Source organism: Garra rufa, chromosome 24 (genome assembly GCF_049309525.1).
Source record: "Garra rufa chromosome 24, GarRuf1.0, whole genome shotgun sequence".
Lineage (NCBI taxonomy): Eukaryota > Metazoa > Chordata > Actinopteri > Cypriniformes > Cyprinidae > Garra > Garra rufa.
The window spans coordinates 7560529-7583865 of NC_133384.1; the positions used below are offsets into that span (position 1 = coordinate 7560529).

The 23337-nt window shown below is 35.1% G+C and overlaps 1 protein-coding gene across 1 annotated transcript in view; it reads left to right on the forward strand.

Annotated features, from left to right (window-relative positions):
* c24h18orf63 (chromosome 24 C18orf63 homolog) overlaps positions 1–23337 on the forward strand; it is a 31134-nt gene that overhangs the window by 4520 nt on the left and 3277 nt on the right. The window contains exons 3-13 of the mRNA XM_073830319.1: positions 903–959; positions 2343–2370; positions 4481–4522; positions 4871–4947; positions 6569–6675; positions 6860–6956; positions 9606–9691; positions 11161–11344; positions 15676–15828; positions 20834–21442; positions 22962–23039. Coding sequence (XP_073686420.1) covers positions 903–959; positions 2343–2370; positions 4481–4522; positions 4871–4947; positions 6569–6675; positions 6860–6956; positions 9606–9691; positions 11161–11344; positions 15676–15828; positions 20834–21442; positions 22962–23039 — 1518 coding nt within the window. The remainder of the gene's footprint in view (positions 1–902; positions 960–2342; positions 2371–4480; positions 4523–4870; positions 4948–6568; positions 6676–6859; positions 6957–9605; positions 9692–11160; positions 11345–15675; positions 15829–20833; positions 21443–22961; positions 23040–23337) is intronic.

Genomic DNA, 23337 nt, shown 5'->3' on the forward strand with positions numbered 1-23337 from the left:
AATTTTTGATAATTAAAAAAAAAAAACAATAGTGAGATGATAAACTTAAAAACTCATAATTTATAAACTTATAATTGATTTTTGATGTATGCATGCAGAAATAAGATGAAATATTTGTTTAGTACACTTAGCACAGCCATAATTCTTTTAGTCTCTCTTTTATTCTTATATATAGTACATAGAAGGCAAATACTCTTGCTCACAAATTTGTTTTCAATAAAGTGTAACTTAATTATATTTAATGATATTTGAATTAACGCCAAAATGGATTATTTAAAAAATAAGTCAGGCACAGCACTTATGATTTATATTGCTTTTCCTGTCAAAACATGTTATGACTCTTCTATTTTCCTCAGTGTTCGTGATATGTGCATCACCTTGCGTGCATGTGCACCTGCCAGTGAAGTTTGTGCTGTTGCATATGCGTGACTTTTCATCTGAGGGTGCATGTGTGTGTGCGTGTCAGCACAGCTCGTGCAAAGGCATGTCCCGTGCGAAGCAAAATATTTGAGTCACATTCCACACACTCTGTCATCTCCTTTCCTGTCCTCAACTAGGCCAATTAAATCAGCACTGTGTGTCAAATGCAGCTAACAAGATGCCAGTGATACCTTCAGTAGTGCCTTTGATTTGAATCAGATGCACATTTTACAAATGTTGTGTATGTGCTGTCAGACCTCAGTGGGTACACTGGTGAATAATTGACTATGTTGTGCTTATGTAACTTCCATGGCTTTTGTACTTGTGTAGCCCAAAGGGGAAAGGCGACATGCCTTTGTAGCGATGCAACTCAACGAAATGACTGAATGAAGTTCTGTGTGTTTCTTTTCTCAATTTCGTGATCGTTGGTCTTCATTTAACTGTCCATTCTGATTCTCTTCATTCCCTGTACTTTGTCTTAGATTGCATTTTACAAAAGCGGTATCGTCCAGGCTTTTGCAGAGAAACATAGTCTGCAGGTTAGTTGGAAAGAAAGTCTGCTTTGTTTGTCCAGACAGATGTCTCAAACGTTCATGTTGCTCCTTGAATTCAGTCTGATTCTACACTATTTGACTAAGCTGAATAGTTTCTCCAGTGCATCAGAACATGCACTATAGTGTTAAGTTTGGGATCAGTACAATTTTTTTAAACAGTTTTAAAAGTCTTCTTCAAAAGACATCACTACTGTATAAAAATACAGTAAAAACAAAAAAATAAATTATATTGTAAATTATTCATGTGATATCAAAGCTAAATTTTCAGCATCATTACTCCAGTTTTAATTATTAATTATTATCTTATTATTATCACTATTTAAAATAGTTAAGTACATTTTTTCAGGGTTCTTTGATTAATAGAAATATCCAAAGATCAGCATTTAACTGAAATAAAAAAGGTTTTGTAACATTATACACTACACCATTTAAAAGCTTGGAGTCTATATGGAGAAAATACACTATCTCACAAAAGTGAGTACACCCCTCGCATTTCAGCAACCATTTCAGTATATCTTCTCAAGGAACAATACTATAGAAATGAAACTTGGATATATTTTAGAGTAGCCAATGTGCAGCTTGTATAGCAGTGTAGATTTACTGTCCCCTGAAAATAACTCAACATACAGCTATTATTGTCAAAATAGCTGGCAACTAAAGTGAGTACACCCTAAGTGATAACAGCAGTATGTTGTTTAACCATGCAAAGCCACATGTCCTATTCATCATGTTTATGTTTTTATCTGCTTGGCAGGACCATACAAACTTGTGTATCTTGTATTAGAGCAGTTAAAGGTGCTTTAAGTACAATTCTCTCATACTGACCACTGGATGTTCAACATGGCATCTCATGGCAAAGAACTCTCTGAGGATTTGAGAATGGGTTCCATTCGGAACAGGCCTCGCAAGGGTCAATCAGCTAAGTTGAGCACTTGTTCTGTGTGTCAGGTGCAGAACCTGGCTTCAAAAAACAGATGTATGAGTGCTCCAGCATTGCTTTAAAGGTGCAGTAGTAGAAGGTCAGGTCATATATATATATGTGTGATTGATAAAGACATTTGTTACAATATATTTCTATTTCAGATAAATGTTCTTCTGAACTTTCTTTTCATCAAGGAAACCTGAAAAAAATTCTACTCAGCTGTTTTTAACATAATAATAAATGTTTTAGATTTCAGCTTTAAAATCACAGGAATAAATTATTTTAAAATATATAAAAAAAAACAGTTATCTTAAATAGCACAAATATTTCAAAATTTGACTGTTTTTGCTTTACTTAGGATTAAATAAATGTAGGCTTGGAGAGCATAAGAGATTAAAAAAAAAAATCTCTATATAGCATTTGTTCTCTTTCTTTTTGTCTTGTAGCTCAACTTTTCTGAAAGGGTATTTCCTGGCATTCTGCAGACGTGCTTGTCCTATTCTCTGACTGCTAGACTGGCCCCTAAATGGAACAAAGCGGGCCAGTACCTTATAGCAGGTGAGAGTCAATATCCCAGAGACAGCAGGGCTCTACGCTTACTTTACTTTTTAGGAGCACTTGTGCTCCTAACTTCAACAATTTAGAAGCACAGTCAAAATTCCAGGAGCACTTTCTAAACAATAATCAAAAAATCTGATAAAAAAAAATTAGGTGATATTTGACTTCTTAAAGTGATTTACAGGGGAATTTTGTTTTTATTTTTTATATTTTATTTTTGCATTTTTCTAACTTTATTAAAAGTTTATAATCTTTTATGTAATTTTTTATTATATTTTTAAAGTTTTTTTTTTTTTTAATTTCTTATTAAAACAACAGAATAAGAACAAGTAAAATAAGAATAAGTTACCAATCAAATTAAATCAGTATTAACAAAATTAATTTGTACTACAGAGGTGTCACAGAAGAACACAAAAAGTGGCATGTAGGTGTATTTTCATGTTTAATAAGGCTCAGAGGTGGCATGAATCAATCCATAAATTAATGTTAAGATTAATGTTTTAAATATACAACTTTGAAAGCAGAAATATAAAATTATTTAAATAACTAAAAAGATACTTTAATCTGCCAGTAGGTGGCGGCAAGTCACTGATTTAATTACCGAATCATATCATTCATTTGATTCATTCGAACGGCTGATTCATTTAGGAATAAAGCAAGTGACTGTCTTTGTAAATGGGAAATTGAATCATTTCACTAGATTTGTTTAAAAAAACGCAGGTACATTCATAAACTAAACACTGATGTGTTTGAATGGAGATGTGCAGCTGCTCAGATGTGACTTGTTTCAGACTATTTCTGATGACGAAATGGAGCACAATCAGGCAATAGTGTTATAGTCAGACAATGTAAGTCACTTAATAATAACTTCTTGTTTATTTAACTGTTGTATTAAATCAATATCTCATTTTCAAACTCCCTTGAATTTTTTTTAAAGCTGTCACTCATCTTACAATATCTCACAAAGTTCCATTATAATCAGCGTTGTTTATGAAAGGATTTGTGAGATATGTCTGTGATACATTACTCAACGTTGCAACACCTAGAACACATTGAAACTTTTAAAGTTGCTCTGAGCGCAAACACAAATATGCTGATTTTTTTAAATATTTTTTCATAGTCGCACGCAGTAGTTTTCAGTCGCAAATGCGAGTAAAATGGTCACACTGTAGAGCCCTGGACAGTATACTGTACTTACAAACATTTCCCTTTGAATGTAGAAGTTAAAAAAGTTAAGCTGAAATTTGCCTGTGCATAAAACAGAAATTCCCAATTTTGGCTCAGTCATGTAAAGGCAGTCATTAACTAGCGCAGGCTGTGGGTAAAGTTCACTTTGATTTAGCTGGTGTGTCATCTTAACTGTCGCTTCACCTTGAGCCTTCTTTCTAGTGCAGGCATGAGTAATTCCTGTAGTCTAATAGACTGGGTGATCCCCTGATCTCCTTTGCTGAGCTAATATTTTTATTGCCTTGGCCCAAGGTCAGCAAGTGTCAGTTCAGCCCAGTTTAATAGAGTAGTGTTATACTGAATAGTCACTGTGCCAGTTTAACACACTATTAATTAGAGTTAATAATTAAAGTAATGCTAATTAATCTGGAAAGTATGTGTGATGCTTCTAATCAAGAGTTAATTAGCCAGTCATTCAGTATTGTATCTCATCCAAGTTTGAAAAATAATTGTATAAGCTAAAATGAGTGCATTGGAAGATAATGAGACAGTTTGATAGCCTTGAGTCGAAGGCTGTGCCTTGAAAAAGTGTGTGGTACTGTCCTTGAGGTTGGTTAAACCTGCATTCATGGCTTTCAGAAGTCTTTGGAGTTCTCTATCAAAGCCCAGCAGAGAGAGTTCACTATAATTACAACTCTCTTAGTGAATATGTGAGAGTTTTAAAACCGACATCAAAAATTCTTCTTAATGATCTTACCAGATTGCAACACTTCCCCATCACATTTTAATGAATTACACAGAAATCTCAATGCAGTTTTTCATCATTTTCGAGTAACAGTGATTTTCCCTTCTTTCCCAGGAAAAGATTTCCTTAGTGACTCTGGAAAACTCAGTGCGGTTGGTAGGTGGGAGACGTCTGTATACTTTGGCACGAGACACTGCCGTTTGTGTTCACATTGTTAGACTGGAGTGACTAAGGTGGTTGTATAGAAAAACACTTAAATGCATTCCTACAAGTGAAAACAACATCTTTTTGTGCTGTTTTGCTGTCCTAGAGTCTCACTGTTAGCATTTTTCTGAATAATGTACTCCTTTTGCTTTATCCCAGAGTCACGTTTATCATGTTACGCTCTACCCTAAAGCCTAGATGCCTTTCACAATTCACTCAGTAACTGATGATGACATAGACATGTTTTTTCATTCTTACTGACTCATGCTCACGTCTGTACTTTTGTAAATTCATTCACAGTGCTTGAGCTGAGTATCACTGAGACTCAACTGTGTGTCAGTGTGGAAGCCAGCACAGTCAGACTTCCTCCAGCTGTGGTAAGAATTCAAACACCTCCAGCCTGCATTCACAATCTCCAGTCTGGCCTCTTGTGACCTATGAACCAATTTACTGCCATTGTTATGCGTTACACATTTGCCTCAGTTCAAGCCCTATGCCTTACTTATCTACCTTACGTCAGCCTGATTGTGCTGAGTGAACTTGAGAAGGAAAAGAATTTCTTTTCATTGTGTGTTACTGTTGATTCAGATGACTAGCTGCGCCCAAGTGGTGTGCTTGTTAGCTATATTCATAACAACAAGAGCTAAGATTATCTAAACATGAATGTAAACTATGTAGTATATAACAAATTAGCATTTAAATAATAATATGCATATATAAATAATATGTATATATACATGTGAATAAAAGAAGAGTTAAATAATAATTTAAACTATTTTCATATAAAAAAAAAATGAATAAATTATATCACATAGAAGCCAAAGCCAAAAGTTTACAAACACCTTGCAGAATATGCAAAATGTTATTTTTTATTTAGTACTGACCTGAATAAGATATTTCACATAAAAGATGTTTACATATAGTTCACAAGATAAAATAATATTTGAATTTATAAAAAATTACCCTGTTCTTCAGAAAAATCCTTCAGGTCCCACAAATTCTTTGGTTTTACAGCATTTTTGTGTACTATAACAATGACTCATCATTTTACACTGAGGACAAATGAGGGACCCATATGCAACTATTAGAGAAGGTTCAAAAGCTCACTTTTATGAAGTAAACACAATTGAGAGCTGGGGGTGAAAACTTTTTGAATTTGAAGATCAGGTTACATTTAAACTTATTTGGTCTTCTGGGGAACATGTAAGTATCTTCTGAAGGGCAGTACTAAATGAAAAAATATATTTAGGCAAAATAAGAAAAATGTGCACTTCTCATTCTTTTCAAAAGTTTACACCCCTGCATCAGTGAGTGTTTAAACATTCTGTAATAGTTGCATATGAGTCCCTCAGTTGTCCTCAGTGTGAAAAGAAGGATCTCAAAATCACACAGTCATTGTTAAAAAGGGTTTAAATATACAAAAATGCAGAAAAACCAAATAATCTGTGGGACCTGAAGGACTTTTCTGAAGAAAAGTTTAACTGTTCAGGGCAAACAAGAGACTCATAAACAACTATCACTAAAAAAATCCACAGCTGTGGATCATTCAGGTAACAACACAGTATTAAGAATCAAGTGTATGTAAACTTTTGAACGGGGTCATTTTTCCAAGTTTAACTATTATTTTCTCATGTGGACTTTATGTAAATGCCTTTTATGTGAAATATCTTATTCAATTTTAGTACATGCATTTTGTATGATCGCTGTTATTTTGGTAAAATAATTACTACTACTAATTTAAATATATAATAATAAATTTTTACTATCTGCATGTACAGCTATGATACATAAACCATATATTTGCATAAAATCATTTGCTAAATATAAATTTCATTTTAACAAATAGCTGTTAACACATTTTTAAATGAATACATGACATAAATGAGACCAGTTATTCACAGTAAGACAAGAACTAGTCAAAGTTTGTATTGGGTTTCAGTATTTCTTGGTTCTGTTTCTGTGTGAAGTATTAATTTATGCTCGTCTGTCTTCTGACAGATAAAGGATTTTGATATTCCTGCTCCTGTGGTGAAAAACTTCCTCCACAATAATGATGCTGTGCTGCATACAGTCATGCCAAATAACTGGTGCCACATTCTGCCGAGGTGCGTGTTTGTGTGTAGACTGCTTTCTACTGTGTTGTTCTCTGATGTACTGATGGGCATCATGGGGGAAAAGGTCCTAATCGTAATCACCATTGTTAGATTTAGACACATTGAATCAGTACTATTCCTGCATTGTTTTTGTGTGTATGCGTGTGTGTGCGTGTGTATGTGTGTGTGTGAACAGTATGAAGAAAGGCCAAATCATTAGCATCAGTCGCAGGATTCCACAGGAAAGCCCATTCCAATCTTACATGGAGATTCAAAACCACTGGAAAAACATGGTAAACACTACCACCTGAAGAAAATAATAGTGCACACCTCTTATCAACTAATCACAAATAGATCCTCGGCAGTGAATGGTGCCGTCAAAATAAGGGTCCAAACAGCTGATAAAAACATCACTAATCCACAAGTAATCCTCACCAGTCCAGTTCATTATAATACTAATCAAAAATTAAGTTTTTATATATTTATGATAGGAAATTTACAAGATATCTTCATGGAACATTATCATTATTTAATATCCTAATGATTTTTGGCATAATAAAGCCAAAAGATAATTTTGACCCATACAATCTATTTTTGGCTATTGTTGCAAATATACCCGTGCTACTTAAGACTGGTTTTGTGGGTCCAGGGTCATATTTGTTTAGAACTGTTTTTGCTTGTAAATGGTGCTTGATCTGAGTATATCTCTCTCCTAAATCTGATAGGAGGACTTATTTACTTGAGAAAGCATTTTGGATAGAGGACTCGTTCCCAGAAGCAACTTTTGAAGTAGGGATGCACCGAATGTTCGGCAACCGAAATTATTTGTCCGAAAATAGCAAAAAAAGCTCTTTCGGTGTTCGGCCGAATAATTGAAAAGGCTGAATAAATTATACCAAACAATATCAAATAGAGGCGCGCACTAATGCAGCAAACATGTCTGCAGTGTGGAAGCATTTAAAACTCTCCGAGAAAGACGCAAAAATCACTGCACAAGCACCGACAGCATGAGACTGTTTGGTATCGCATCTCATGCCTTCGATGAGAAGAGAAAGAGGTGGTTGTTGCTGGTTACTGTATGATGACTGAAATCATGAAATAGCCTTAAACCATTGGTAAATAAACTGCAGAACGTTATGTTGTCTAATACACGCACAAATTGAATGTATTCTGACAGCGCTGCACAAGCTTGTTAGACAGGGTTCAAGAAGGGGTCTTAAAAATGACCAAAAAATATTATTTTACTAACTTATTCATTTTAAGATAAATTGTGCTTTGTTGGTAGGCTATAATGTCTACTAGAATGTTAAAAATATAAATATAAATATTTTTAAATTGTTGTTTTGTAATTTTTTTTTTTTTTTGTAAGCAAGACAAAACTATAAAAAGCAAATATTGGCTATTTAATTAATGCAGTGGTGAAAAAATTGCAAAATAAATGGGGGAAAAACACGGAAAACTGTTTTCGCTAATCGGCCTTCGGCCCAGTGTTTAATTTTGTTAGGCTTTGGCCAAGAATTTGCATTTCGGTGCATCCCTAGTTTGAAGTTAAAAATGTCTTGATGGTTTTGTTTATTGCAAACAAACAGCTTTTCACTTGATGTTAATTGATCAACTGGAGTGGTGTGGATTACTTGTGGATTATTGTGATGTTTTTAACAGCTGTTTGAACTCTGATTAAGAAACAAACTCATCTTCATCTTGGATGGCCTGAGGATTAGTACATTTTCAGGAAATTTTCATTTGGTGAACAATGCCTTTATGAGCAATAGTGATGCTTGCCTTAACAAGCAGCATGAATAATTGCAAGTTGCATAAAGGGGGGTGTTTAGTAACATATTTGCTGAGTATGCGTCAATAAATTCAGAACAGATTTTCACTGCATTATTAAATCAGAGCAAACAATTTACAGATCATTAGAGAGTTTCAAGATTTTTGATTTACTCACAAGACTAGACTCCAGTACAGCAACATGGCTTGACAGTTATTGGTGTCTGAGTATCTGGCAAAGCTTTTGTTGCTTACAGTTTGTAAATTGACTGTCTTCCTGGTGCTAGATTGCTGAGACTCTGAAAGTGTTGCACTCTCTCCAGTCTGTTAATATGTGTGTTTGCACATACAGTACTGTTTGTGTGTGTGTGTGTGTGTATGTGTGTGTGTGTGTGTGTGTGTGTGTGTGTGTGTGTGTGTGTGTGTGTGTGTGTGTGTGTGTGTGTGTGTGTGTGTGTGTGTGTGTGTGTGTGTGTGTGTGTACCTGGTATTCATCACGTTATGGGGACCAAACAAGGATAGTAATACCAGTAAATTTTGACCTTGTGGGGACATTTCTCAGGTCCCCATGAGGAAACAGGCTTATAAATCATGCACAATAAGTTTTTTTGATGAAGTAAAAGTGTGCACAATCTCCTGTGAGGGCTAGGTTTAGGTGTAGGGTAGGTGTAGGGCCATAGAAAATACGGTTTGTACAGTATGAAAACCATTACGCCTATGGAATGTCCCCATAAAACATGTAAACCCAACGTGTGTGTGTGTGTGTGTGTGTGTGTGTGTGTGTGTGTGTGTGTGTGTGTGTGTGTGTGTGTGTGTGTGTTTTCAGCTCTCTGATTCACTTCTGTTTGGTTTAGAGGTCACACTGTAACCTTTGATCACAAACAGACTCAGTTGTGAGGCTTGGCTTTATCAAACAAAATTTGTATGTATGTGCAGACATGCACGATTACCCATTTATGTTGCATATACACCATCTGTTCAAGCCTAAATCGCATCCAAATATTTAGCTTGAAAGCACTCGCTTGCTTACAAATATACACTCACACAGACAAATGCAAGATAATCTGCCCATTACAAACTTAATGTCACTAAACTGTATGAATGTCTCTCTGAAACTCTGTCTTGCTCTTCACTCACTGTTTTGCGCTCTAACTGTCTCTCTCTTGGTTTAGTATGGATATCAGCTTCCTTCAGCAAGTGAAAAGGACGTCATCTACTGCAGCGTGTACTTTAAACCAATAGGTGACAAGCTGTTCACGTATCCTTTAGTAAAGGTTCTAGTTTATGGTCAGTTCTCTGTTAATAAGATACTGATTTTAAGCTGTTTAGCACACATTTTGCTCTCAAAAATGGCATAAACTTGTCCAGAGTATAATATTTTTATGTTTATGATCAGTTTGCAGTATTTAATTTTATAAATCTGAAAGCATTGTTGCTAGAAATATAAATAGTTTTTTAAGCCATACTTTTCACTGATTGATTAAAAATTGAAAGTGAGAAGTAGTAGAGCAGTCTCTTGACTGACATTCATGCAATGATAATGACACCTAGTGGACACGAGCCAGATAGGTAGTTGAAAGGTTGACCTCTTGAGAGTTTAGCTGTGTTCAGACTGCAGTACTTGCATCACATACTGAGCTACAGTATATAAACTGAACACTGCCAACATGTGGAACAGTTTGCATTATGCAACATTTCAGCATTAGTATGATACATTGTTGCCACATGACCTTATTACATTGCATTAAGTTAATCAGTGATGTAAAATTATTTTCTCTTACATGAGTGTTTTAAATATTTAATTTAATTTTGGGGAAATCCTGACACTAGTACAATCAAATTATGGATCAAGAATGGGATGTCAGAAATGATTGCTTTATAAATGGAAAGTCAAGTGTTTTTAAGTCTCAGCAAGGCTGGATTTATCTGATCAAAAATACAGCAAAAACAGTAATATTGAGTCGGCGCCAATAGCCTTGTGGGCAGCGCGTCGACATATAGCGCCGTTGCGCTCCGGGCGTCCCGTGTTCGAATCCCGACTTGCGGACCTTTCCCGATCCCGCCCCCATCTCTCTCCCACTTCGCTTCCTGTCATGTCTGATCTGTCCTATCGTAATAAAAGGCAAAAAGGCCAAAAAAAATAAATCTTAAAAAAACAAAACAAAAAAAAAACAGTTTATTTCAGTGTAAAACCACTTTCTATGTGAAAATATTGTAAAATTAAATTTATTCCTGTGATGCAAAGCTGAATTTTCAGCATCAGGATTCTTGGATAGAAAATAAATTCTGTTTAATTCATTGTTGCTAAATGAAAGTATTTATTAAAGTATGTTTTTTTTTTTTTTAGTGTACGTAAAGAAAATCTGCATACTGTACCCAGTATACATGCTCTATACTGAAAAAATAACTAGAGTAGCAATCTTCTACATCTGTTTTTCATCACAGTATATGCAATGAGTCCCAGAGCACTGGGAATTCACTCCATTCCCAAACATGTTTCCAGTTATTAATATTACATAACTCCTATTTTCACACTTGGGCTAGATCTGCACATAATGAATCAGATCTGCACTTCCATCACACAATGCAGAGACAAATTAAAGATTTTAAACAACCATACATTTTTAATCATGCTGCTTTTTGCATCTTATTTATTTTTAACTGCTTTGTTTGTTTTTTTTTTCTATGTTGGCAGTCTGATATAAATATCCTTGACTTCCTGCTCAGATATCCATTGTGCTGTATCCGCACTCAGACAGTACAGTGCTTTCCCAGAGTGGACCTGCAGGGGGTGCTGGGAACCTTCATATCAGACCTGCGGGCCAGACTGAAGAGTGTGTGTGGTTTTCCAGTGCAGATGACCTGCAAGCCTTGCTACTGCAGCAATGAACTAAACAGACCAGACACTCAGGTACTGCATACACATACGCACGTGTCCATAAACACAAACAAGCCATCACTCAGCTTATTCTCCTGCTGATAGCAATAAAATAGCAATTAATTGGATTTGACATCAAGTACTGCACTCTGCTGCTTAGAATTACTTCTGACATTGTCGAATTTGTTTTGACTTTGCTCATCTGCAGCACAGATGCAACTGGATGTGTTGTTTTATGGAAGTTCCAAAGCAACTGTGATGCATGTGTTATCCAGATTTTACATTCATGTTGTAAAACATGTGGATTATAATCAGACTGTAGAAATCTCTTTTAAAAATGAAATTACAGTAGAAACATGGTTTGTAAACATTAAATATTAGGGGTGCTCAGATTAATCAGCTACCGATCCCTATCAGCCGATAATTGCTTTGGGATGTTTGATTGGCTGTTTCTAAAAAGGCCGATCTCATAAACCGATCTAAAGCGGATGACGTGATGACGTGAGACATAATTTCACAAACAAGCCTGCTTCACAAAACTCCGTTTGCATTGCGTATTTTTTTCCGTGCTCATGTTAACAGATTAAAGCGTCTGTGCTGCTAGTGCATTTTAATTGAAGTGACAGCGCATTGTTTGCGGTAAATATGAACAAGGATTAAAACGAAAATGTCATCATTACACCATAAATGCATAATTTAAAAAAAAAATTAAAGTCTACTGTGTTTCACAGTCAAGGCATATAGGTTTTTGGCTAGGTTTAAAGGAAAAGAACATTTTTAGATAATGCAATAATTTATGGCACTCGTGGAGGTAGAAAAACAGACTTCTTTATTAACAACAGGATTGCTTGTAATAAAGATTTAAATGCAAAAGAAAAGGCAGTAGGTCTGACCGTTTCTGTCAATAGTACTTTTTAATTTAGAAAAAAGTACATATACAGATACATATATTCTTACGTTTAATCCGTCAGTTAAAATAATAAGACATTCTTGGCTGTTACCAAATAAATGAAAATCAACTAAATTCATCTTTGCATTCATCAAATTGCATCTGAAGTGGCATTTAGATGTATTTACTAAAGTTGGGGTACTCGGACTTGAGTCCGTGTACAATTTTTAGCAGACACGGACTCGGATGCATTTTTACTCGGACTTGACTCGGACTCGAGCTTTTCGGACTCGGGAATTATTGGACAGTTGACGGAAATTTTACTGACTCAGTGCCTTATTACAAAAGTGACATTCAGTATTGGCACGTGTTTAAAAGTCTTGCCAGTACTTAAAAGCCTGTCTCTCAGTCAGCGCGCAAATGCTGAATTAAGTTCTCATTTGCATGTTATTGCTACACACTTACACGAAAAGTAATGTCAAAATGCACCGTCTTGGAGATTATTCATGTAAATGCTGTCGGTTTTGTGTTGAGTGAATTTGAACAGTTGGGAGAAATACAGATGTGTCAAAATATATGATCCGGTCTTAAAGCGACAGCAGCGTAAACCAGCTGGCGCTAGGCTTGGGCGGTATCCAAATTTTGATACCGTCAAACCGCCTCCCTATTTTACCGCGGTATACGGTATTACCGTGAATAATACTAAAATTATGACGTAAGGCTCAGACAGCGTTACCAAACTGTTGGCTTGTGCCTAAACCGTTCAGAAACTGAATACCAAACACTAATACTGAAACAATAACAAAATAACATGCACAACAATATTAACAACTTTTATTAGCAACAAATAGCAGTTTATAAAAAAAAGTGCAAATACAACAGTCAAACAGAATTAAATTAACATAAACATCCAGGACAGTTTTCGCGCAGAGACACGCACACAAATCAATTAAATTAAATCACACCGCAAGAACAACTTTTAATAACAAAGAAGAGCAACTTATAAAAAAATGCAAATAGACCCATAACAGTCAACCAGAGTTGAATTAACATAAACATCCTCCATATTATAAAAAGTATTGCAAAGCAATAGTCCTAAACAAAAACTTCTTCGTCTTCTTTCCAATATTGTTTTTAACGTAAACCAAATAAAAATACTTGAATCAGTTAAATAAATAAGAAATAAACACAGTGCTAATAGGAACGAATGGCAAGAGGCATCAATCTAGTCAAGATTTTTCGCTAGAAAAACCAGCATGTTTACTTTGTCCGGCTTTAACAGGGCACGTTGTGGACCGACAACTTTACCTGCGGTGCTGAAAACCCGCTCCGATGGTGTGCTTGTGGCACAGACGCACAGGTACTTTCGTGCCACTCGCGACATCTGGGGAAAACGCCCGGCAGCATTTTTCCACCAGAGAAGTGGGTCCTCGTCTCCTTGAGTAACTGGCTCCAAACAGTAGGCTGTTATTTCAGCTCCGACTCGTTCCTCTATGGTGCCGATGCCGACGGGACCTGCCATTGCATCAGCTTTTTTTTTTTGCAGCATACTTCCCAGAGTCATCTTTTTTCGTGAGGGTTCTGGTTGCGCCTCTCCCTCTTCCACTCTGATGGCCACTGGACCTGCTGCCTCTAAGCTCACTATCTCCGCCTGTAATTCAGCCTTGGTCTCAGCCAATGCGTTGTCATCCGTCTCATATCCTCCACGGTAACGAGGGTCGAGAAAAGTGCATTTTCGCAATATTTTGCGCACTGAATTGGATTCATACTTGGCCTCTAGCTTTGTTAGAATTCCAGTTTTGATTGACTTTGTTAGCTGGAGGTCATTTTCTGATGTAGCCAACACATTGTCCCTGCAGAGCTGTAGTATGGGGAGGATACAGGAACTGGTCACGTAATTTTCTCCTGACAAAATATCAGTGAAGTCACCGACTGGTTTCAGTGCTTCGTGAACAGCTTTCAAGACGTCCATGTCCTGCCAGGTCAGGGACAGGCTGCTCTTTCTGTCATCAGACAGGACGTGTCTGATCGCTTGGGCCTGCTCGAGGATGCGCTCCACCATTGCCAGTTTGGAGCCCCAGCGAGTTGCGCAGTCCTGCCGACGGATGGATGGATGGATGAATTAATTAATGAATTATGAATAAACGATTAAATGAATGAATAGACCTAAATAAACGAAATTCATTTATTTAGGCCTATTTATTCATCCATTCGTTTAACGAATGACTGAATTGGCCTAAATAAACGAATGAATGAATAAAAAGGCATAAATGAATGAATGAATGAATAAAAAGGCATAAATAAACGAATGAATATTTAAATAGGCATAAATAAACGAATGAATGAATAGGCCTAAATAAACTAATTTATTTAGGCCTATTTATACATCCATTCGTTTAACGAATGAATGAATATGCCTAAATAAATGAATGAATGAATAAAAAGCATAAATAAACGAATGAATAAATAAATAGGCCTAAATAAATGAATGAATGCACAAATAAATAAGTCCATTAATGTATATTATTCCATTTGGTCAAATTTTCATGCACATTTTTTTTAGGCTAAATAAGTCCCTTATGCGCATCAAGCCTGCATTCTTTTGATAAAAAATACAGAAAAAAATGGTTTTCTGTTTTAATATAGCCTACTTTTCAATATAATTTTTTTATCTGATTCATAAATATATATATACATTTGGGCCCTTTTTTTTACATTTGAGCCCCTGCCCCTGAGGAACTCAATGCTCAATGGTTTTATACTTACTGTTATGAGACTATGTTTTGGGAGTCCTAAGTCCACTTGCTTCTTGTGGAGTTCATGCTTGCGTTGCCAGCTGTGTGAAAAGGCCCCGACAATATTACGGCATAGTCCGAGGGCGCGCTCGGTTTTTTGCCTCTGGTCATGCAATCCATTTGTGACAGCCAAGTTTAGATTGTGGCCGAAGCAGTTAAGCCACGGCCAATGCAGGGACCTGATTGCGGCATGAATGTTGGCAGCATTGTCAGTGGTTATGGCTGAAAGTTTTTTCTCGTCAAGTTGCCATTCCTGAAGTGCAGCTCTGAGCGCAGCAGCAAGATTGTCCGCCGTATGACTCTCAGGAAAATACGTAGTTTGGAGGCATTTGGATTCAAGTTTCCAGTCAGGTGTAATAGTATGGACAGTCAGAGACATATATGGTGTCATGTTAACTGACGACCACATGTCAGTTGTTAAGGAATAACTGTCTGCCGCTGACAGCAGCACTTGAACATTGTCTCTAACTTTACTATATAAATGTGGGACGGCTGTTTGTGAGAAATATTTCCGTCCAGGCAACTCGTACTGGGCATCTAGGACCTTTACCATGTCCTTAAAGGACTTTTTTTCCACTGTGTGGAAAGAGACCATTTCCTTCGCCAAGTATTTTGTCACTGCATCAGTACAGGTTTTCCAACGGACACTGTCCCTTTTATACTTTGTTGTTTTCCCGAAGGCCCCCATTATCGTCGGCTGCGTACTGGCGGTGGACCTAGATGTTGTTGGTCCTGCATCGGGAGGCGTTGACACTGTTGCACTGAGTGAACTCTGCTCCATCCTCGCAGCAGTGAGTGGATGGTGGTTTCGTATATGCGACCTTAGGTTCGAGGTATTTCCATCTCTCGCCGTCACCTTTTTGTCGCACAATTTGCAAATTGCTTCGTCCGTATTTACCGCCTCTCCTTTCTCGTTCGGTCGAAACCCGAAATACTGCCAAACTGGAGCAGTTTTGTTCTTTTTCGAGACCAGGTCACTTGGTGCGCGACTCGCCATCTTTCCCCACCTCTCTTTTTCTCATCCACGCTGTCACGTGATGACAACCACGCATACTCATTTTTAGGCATTAAATAAATTATATTTAATATTAAATCCTTGTCTCCTATAAGTGCATTGTTTTTTTATGACGGTATAACGGTATTGAAACTGATACCGTTGCTATTTTTAGATCCCGCGATATACCCTATTACCGTAATACCGCCCAAGCCTAGCTGGCGCAGACTACGTCATAATCAAACAACAAAATAAAAAGAGAAAATCACTCACTGCTCTTGACTGGAGCAGTTTTTTGTTACTTTTGTTACATTTAAATTGTCATTGCTTTATTCTAGTTGTAAAAATTAAAACAAGGTTAAGATACTGACAAACAGTAGTTTTTAGTTGGACTCGGACTCAACCCATTTGGACTCGGACTTGAGTCCAACTCGGCCCATTTTGGACTCGACTCGGACTCGACTTACGTGGACTCGACCCAACACTAGTATTTACACACTGTTTAATGCAGCTCAGAGGGACATGGAATGCTTTAACAAATAAAGATACTTTAAATTTGAAATTAAAACCGCCAGTAGGTGGCAGCAAGTCGCTGTTAATAAGTGGGTCGTTGTGATTGAACCGAATCATTTAAACAGTTGGTTCATTCAGGAACGAAATACTTCCACGTTACTCAGAGATGCAAAACAGTACTGTTTGGAACGATTTTTTTGTAATTTTGTGCAAACAGCCGCTGCCTTTATTTATTTGTAACACCACAATTAGAATTTAGTAAAAAGTTAAAAATGTGATTAAATATGGTGAATAAACCAGTTACAGTCAGATGATATGTACATTTCCTGTCTCCAATCTATGTTGGAGCAATTCCATATTTTATAAATAAAAATTAAATCTTTAAATGTATTAATAATTCAATGGGCCTGCTGTTTCTTTGAGGCAAAAAAAAAAAAAGATTTTAAAAATAATATGAGAAAAGCCTATTCATTAAAAACTGTTCATAGCCACACTTTTGGAATTCATTTATTATATACGTTTAAATCTTCATTCAAAACTAAAAGCTAATTTTCTTAATTATTATGCATGCAGCCTTGATGGTCTGAGTTTAATTAATTTGCCACACCACAGTTAGAATCTAGTAAATTTTATGGTGTATGGTGAATAAATTAAAAGAAATCTTGGCCATGTACAGACAGATGATAAACATGTTCCCTTTTACTCCCATATAAATCTAAAATGTTGATGCTGATTGAAGTCCTTGGATGTGTAATACATCAACCGCCCACATCACAGTGATCAAAAGAGACAGCATCTCAAAACACTTCACTGCACATGCAATGCTTATTAATGACTGCAGCTTCCAACAAGATCAGATCCATCCACTACAATTGCTAACAGCAATATTTGTCAAAGACATGGCCTTGAGGGTGGTGCACATACTCTGACAGGATGCACAATGGTGTATCAGTGACCCAGATCAGGCTTATGTCATTTCCTCAACACATTCCCCCTTAAACAGAGCTCAAAAACGTATCTATTGGCCTTTGGGCACCCGAGTTGTTTGATCTACTTTTTTGAGGGCAATTGTATTGAACACATTATTTTATTAAGGGGAGACACTGCAGGAAAAAACAGTTTTTTCATGCACCTGTCAAGTTTGAGATTCTGGGCTTTTTGGTTTTTCATGAAGTGTTTTTTTTTTCAGACTAGGGGAAAGAAAACATCCAAAAGACACTGTTAAGTGTTTCTTTTATAGCACTCTATCTATTTGAGTCAATAGACTTAAATTACAATACATATTTTTAGGCCGCTTTCTCAAAATAAGTTATTTCTCATACAATGAGCCATAAATCTCCACTTTAGTAGCACTTACACACACCAAACTTTACATTTTTATTCCTGTGTATATCCAGAAGGTTTTTACAGAGGGATTTGTTCATACATAATTTGCTTAATTTTATACAACATTGTATCCCCTGCACAAAAATGTAAAAAATACATTGTTTTCTGTCTGTTCTGTCTGATTTCTTTTTAGAATCATGGAGTGACGAAATGAGATACCCAAAATCCCCTCTATGAAAACATTTGACTCTTATATGTCAAAAAAATTAAACAAGAATTTTGAAACTGACTTTATCCAGTGTTTAGATTTTTGTACTAGAAATGTAGGCAAATCAGCACATATTTTATTAAATAATGGCTCATTTGCATATTTACACCTAACATTTTAGAAAAAATGTTTGAAATTATCAATGTAATCGATCATCTGGTAAGTAAGGCGATAACTATTAGTTATTTTTTTTACCCTATTCACCCGCAGTGTCTCACCTTAAAGACATTATTTAAAAAGTTATAACAGTAAACGTTAAAAAAGACCCCTTTTTTAAGAGATGAAATCCTAAGCTTTCTCAGAATATAATAACATGCCTAAACTCAGAGTGAAAGCAGAGCGAATGACGTCACACACATACGGGAAATGTTTATATGGACAGTGAGCAAAGTGGTGTGGTGCGGTTTGTCTACTAAAACAATACACTTACTGTTTTTTACATAGAATACAGTTTCCAGTAAGAAGAATACATGATACTACATTAGATCATTTCTTCCAGTTAGTTGTTGTTGGCGCATGGGGGAGAGTGTAACAGTCAGCCAGATGGGTCAAGGTTTAATTTATACTGGCTTGAGCTGAGGGTTGATGTTATTAAACTTTGACAAATGCTGTGAAACGTGATTCGAAACACTATATGTGCCGTGTGTGTGTGTACAGATGGAAAGCTGGCGCAGAGGATGCCTTCATTAATCTCACAGACTGTAATGATTGATAATGGCAACATTAGGCAGCAGTGATTAAGTGGCTGGTTAATTTATGTTGGATGTACAAAAACATTCTAGCGCCAGCATCATTATCAACATACATGTTCAACACAAATAATAGTTTAACTAAGAGGAACCTTACAGATTTTGTTATCACGAAAGTATTTTTCCATGTCTCTGAGAGCGCTAACAGATGTGGAGAGTCAGTCTGCGTAATATAACAGGATGTTTTGGGGTTATTTAAGTGTTGCAATGCATATTGGAGCAGCTCCGTACTTTATCAGAAAGGTTATATTAAAAAATACTTAGATGGAGTAGTTGTAGTAGATTATTTCTAGGCAAAAGAAAATGTATTACATAAAAATAATACTATAATAATAACTAAAAATATAAACATAAATAAACATACACTACCAGTCTAAAGTTTTTGAACAGTAAGATTTTTTTTTTAAAGAAGTCTCTTCTGCTCACCAAGCCTGCATTTATTTCATCCAAAGTACAGCAAAAAATAGTCAATTTAAAAAAAAATATATATATATATTTTTACTATTCAAAATAACTGCTTTCTATTTGAATATATTTTAAAATATAATTTATTACTGATTTCAAAGCTAAATTTTTAGCATCATTATTCCATGACCTTCGGAAATCATTCTAATATTCTGATTTGCTGCTCAAAAAACATTTATTATTATTATTATTATGTTGAAAACAGCTGAGTAGATTTTTTTTTTTTTTTTCAGATTTTTTTTTATGAATAGAAAGTTTAGAAGAACAGCATTTATCTGAAATAGAAAGCTTTTGTAACATTATAAACATCATAAAACTTTGGCCACTGTCATATTCGTGTCATTTTCACTGTGTGATGTATGTAAAATGAGTGTTACCTTGGCTTTATTTGAAAAAATATAATTCCCAATGCACACAAACTTACCAGAATACTGAGTGCCCTGTTGGGTACAGTGTTTACTTCCTTTTTAGTTATATTTTTATAACATATTTAGTTATTTGTGAAAAAATAAATAAATGAAATGGAATTAATGAAAAATCTATTTTCAAATGATTTAAATGATTTCTTAAATATTCATTAAAAAAAATATATGGGCTTCATCAATAAGATTTTTATGTTTTTTAAAGAAGTGTCTTCTGCTCACATGATCCTTCAGAAATCATTCTAATTTTATGTCTTTATTGTCACTTTTGATCAGCTTAAAGCATCCTTGCTAAATAAAAGTATTAATTTCTATTATTGTTTCCCCCCCAAAAATAAAAATACTGACTCCAAGCTATTGAATGGTATATAGTGTAAAATGTTACAAAAGCTTTTGATTTTAGATAAATGCTGATCTTTAGAACTTTCTATTTGTCAAAGAATCCTGAAAAAAAATTACTCAGCTGTTTTCAATATTGATAATAATATAAATGTTTCTTGAACAGCATATCAGCATATTAGAATGATTTCTGAAGGATCATGTGACACTGAAGACTTTATTAATGATGCAGAAAATTTAGCTTTGATCACAGGAATAAATTACATTTTAAAATATATTCGAATAGAAAGCAGTTATTTTATATAGTAAAATATTTCACAATATTACTGCTTTTGCTGAATTGTATTGGTTCAAATAAATGCAGGCTTGGTGAGCAGAAGAGACTTCTTTAAGAACATTAAAAAACTTTTGATTGGTAGTGTAATGTATTATTTAATAGTTAAAATTATCTGAAATATTTATATATTATACAACATTTCATATGTTTAATGTCAGTTTTGGTTTAAGACATCATGTCTGTGGTGTTAGAGTTTTATGTATGGATCAGTATTATTTTAGACTAGTGATAATAATAACTTAAGAGTTTTGAAATTTCATGAAAGTGTAATGATAAATGTAAGGGTCAATGGACCTTTAATCATTTATTTTTTAGACATTAATGGTTTGCAACAGCACAGAATCAACCATAATTCCACACCTACACTTACAACTTTACACAGGAAATATTTCCTTATTCACACTCTTTTTTCCTTATATTTTTAGTGCTTTGGGCCTCTGCCTGCAAACGTGAAAACAGAAAACAGCAGCAGAGCTGTACTGTGCCAGCTTCCCAGCAACTGCCCACGGGTTGCAGCACAGCCCTTCTCAAGTCAGTGTGACTCAACTGGAAAACAGACTGAAACAAAAAAGAGATCCAGTTTGGATTCGTCTCTTGACCAGAAAGACTGGACGCCCTCCAACTTGGCTACTCAGTCTTCCTCTCCCACTAATGTCCATTTTCATCACATCCAGCCACAATCTGCACTTCCAAGACCAAAGCTTGTGCCAATCTTCAAAAACAAATCACACACCCAACATGTGGACGTGACTGAGATGCTTGCAGTGAAACGGCAGCAGGGGTTAGAAGGGCAGAAGCTGATGGCAGTTATAAGGCCTCTGTCATCTACTTGTCTGTCATCATCTTCCGAACCCCGATGCTCAACAACACCAATCTCTTCTAATCAGGTCTCTAGGCCTCCAGCCCCACAGCGGATGACTTTGCCCTTTTCTAAGAGGAAGGAAAAGACCAACAGGGGTGTCAGGATTCTCCCTCCTCTGCCTGTAGTACAGACGCAGCCCCAAATCATCCCTGAGATCCCCAGCAATGGAGGAGTAAGTATAAGCTGTGCAAACAAGCAGCAACTTGTCCTGTACCAAATACCTGTTGGATTTCCCTATCAAGTCTTAAGTTTCCCAAATTCCATTTTATTTACTTTTATTTCTTTGTTTGTTTGTTTGTTTTCCTGGACTGTTTTATTGGTAAAAAAATTTTTATCATTTCCAATTATTTAAAATCATGACATTTATATAATTTAAAAACAAATGTTTAACATGAATTAAAATAAATACATTTATTTTTTTCTAAAATTCAATTATGTATTTTTCCAAATTCTGTAACTTCTTTTTTATTGGTTAAATACAATTTTAGTAATCAAACACTATGTCTAATTATTTGAAATTATGATAATTATACAATTTAAAAACAACTGTTTTTAAAATTTTAACAAAAATACAAGTTTTAGGGCCCTATAAAATACATGTATTTTTTCTCAAATATTTTTTTTCTCAACATTTTGTGTCTTCCATTTTATTGGTTAAATTAAATTTTAGTAATGGAAAAAAAGCATGTCCAGTTATTTGAAGTCATGAAATTTATACAATTTAAAAACAACAGTTTATTAAAATTTTATACATTTTCTTTTCTCAAATTCCATTACACATATTTTTTGTCGAAATTCTGTATCTTTCATTTTATTGGTTGAATAAAATTTTAGTAATCAAAAAGCATGTCCAATTATTTGAAATGTGTAAAATTTAAAAACAGTTTATTGAATGTTTTACAAAAACTTTAATTGTAAAACCCTATAAAATAAATTGTATTGGTTCAGTTAAATTTTATTATATTAAATTTTTATTATTATTTTTAAGAAGCGTGTCTTATCAGTTAAAACATTAACATCTTTTAACATCTTAATTTGATTATTATTATTATATTTTTATTATTTTTTTATAATAGGGCCCTAATTTTGGGGGTTTATGATTTCATACAAATGTATTATCAAAAACTGTGGTAATTAAATTACATTACATTTCAAAAGATTCATTGAATTGCTAGTAAAGTGAAAATTAAACAGTTTTATTTTATGACAAACAATATGCTGCACAACAGAAGTTTAGAGTTAAAATTAAAACATAGAACAAAAATTGTGTGGTTATTCCTTAAAAAAATTAAGCTTTAAAACATACAAAAACATTTGCCAAAATTCTGTTACATTCCACTTTGTACAGTAAATTTTTGAAAGTTTTTATTACCGGATTCTGCGATTATGACCACATTTTCCGCATCTCAGATCTCATAGGGCCCTAATTTCTAAGCAGTTAAGCTTACGAAAACAGAGCTCCTTAGCAAATAAATGGCAAGTTTAGCACCACTTACATTTTCCCACTTAGAAAATGTAAAAATTTAGTTTGCAAATTGCTGTATTTCTCATGTGACAGTCTGTACAGGGCACAGATTTAGCAAGACTAGGCAAATTAATCAGTGCAGTTTCCTGAAAATAATTGATGAACCTACATGAATGATTAAATCTGGTGTAGTGCTTCTAATGGGTCCTGTCTCGACATCTTTCAGGGAGACACGTTTGAGACAAAACCAAAAAGGCTCAAGCAGAGCGTGCAGGATGTGGACGTCTATGCGACAAGCAATCAGGTACTTTGGAGTATTACATAATCTGTTTTTCTATGTATTTATTTACATTGTGCATGTATAAAATGTACCATAGAAATATTCTTCATAAGAACATCTCATTATCTTTAGCTTAGAAACTTGTAAAAAAGCTGTAGTTTGAATGTTTGATTGTCACTTTTGCATGGCAGAACAGTCTGCTATAGTCCAGAAACCCAGCAGCATGACTGCTTATTGACACACATAGTCTAAATGAAACCCATTACAAGCCTGGCATGTGTTCATGGTTTTGATTGAATGTCATTAAGAGCGAAGATGAGCT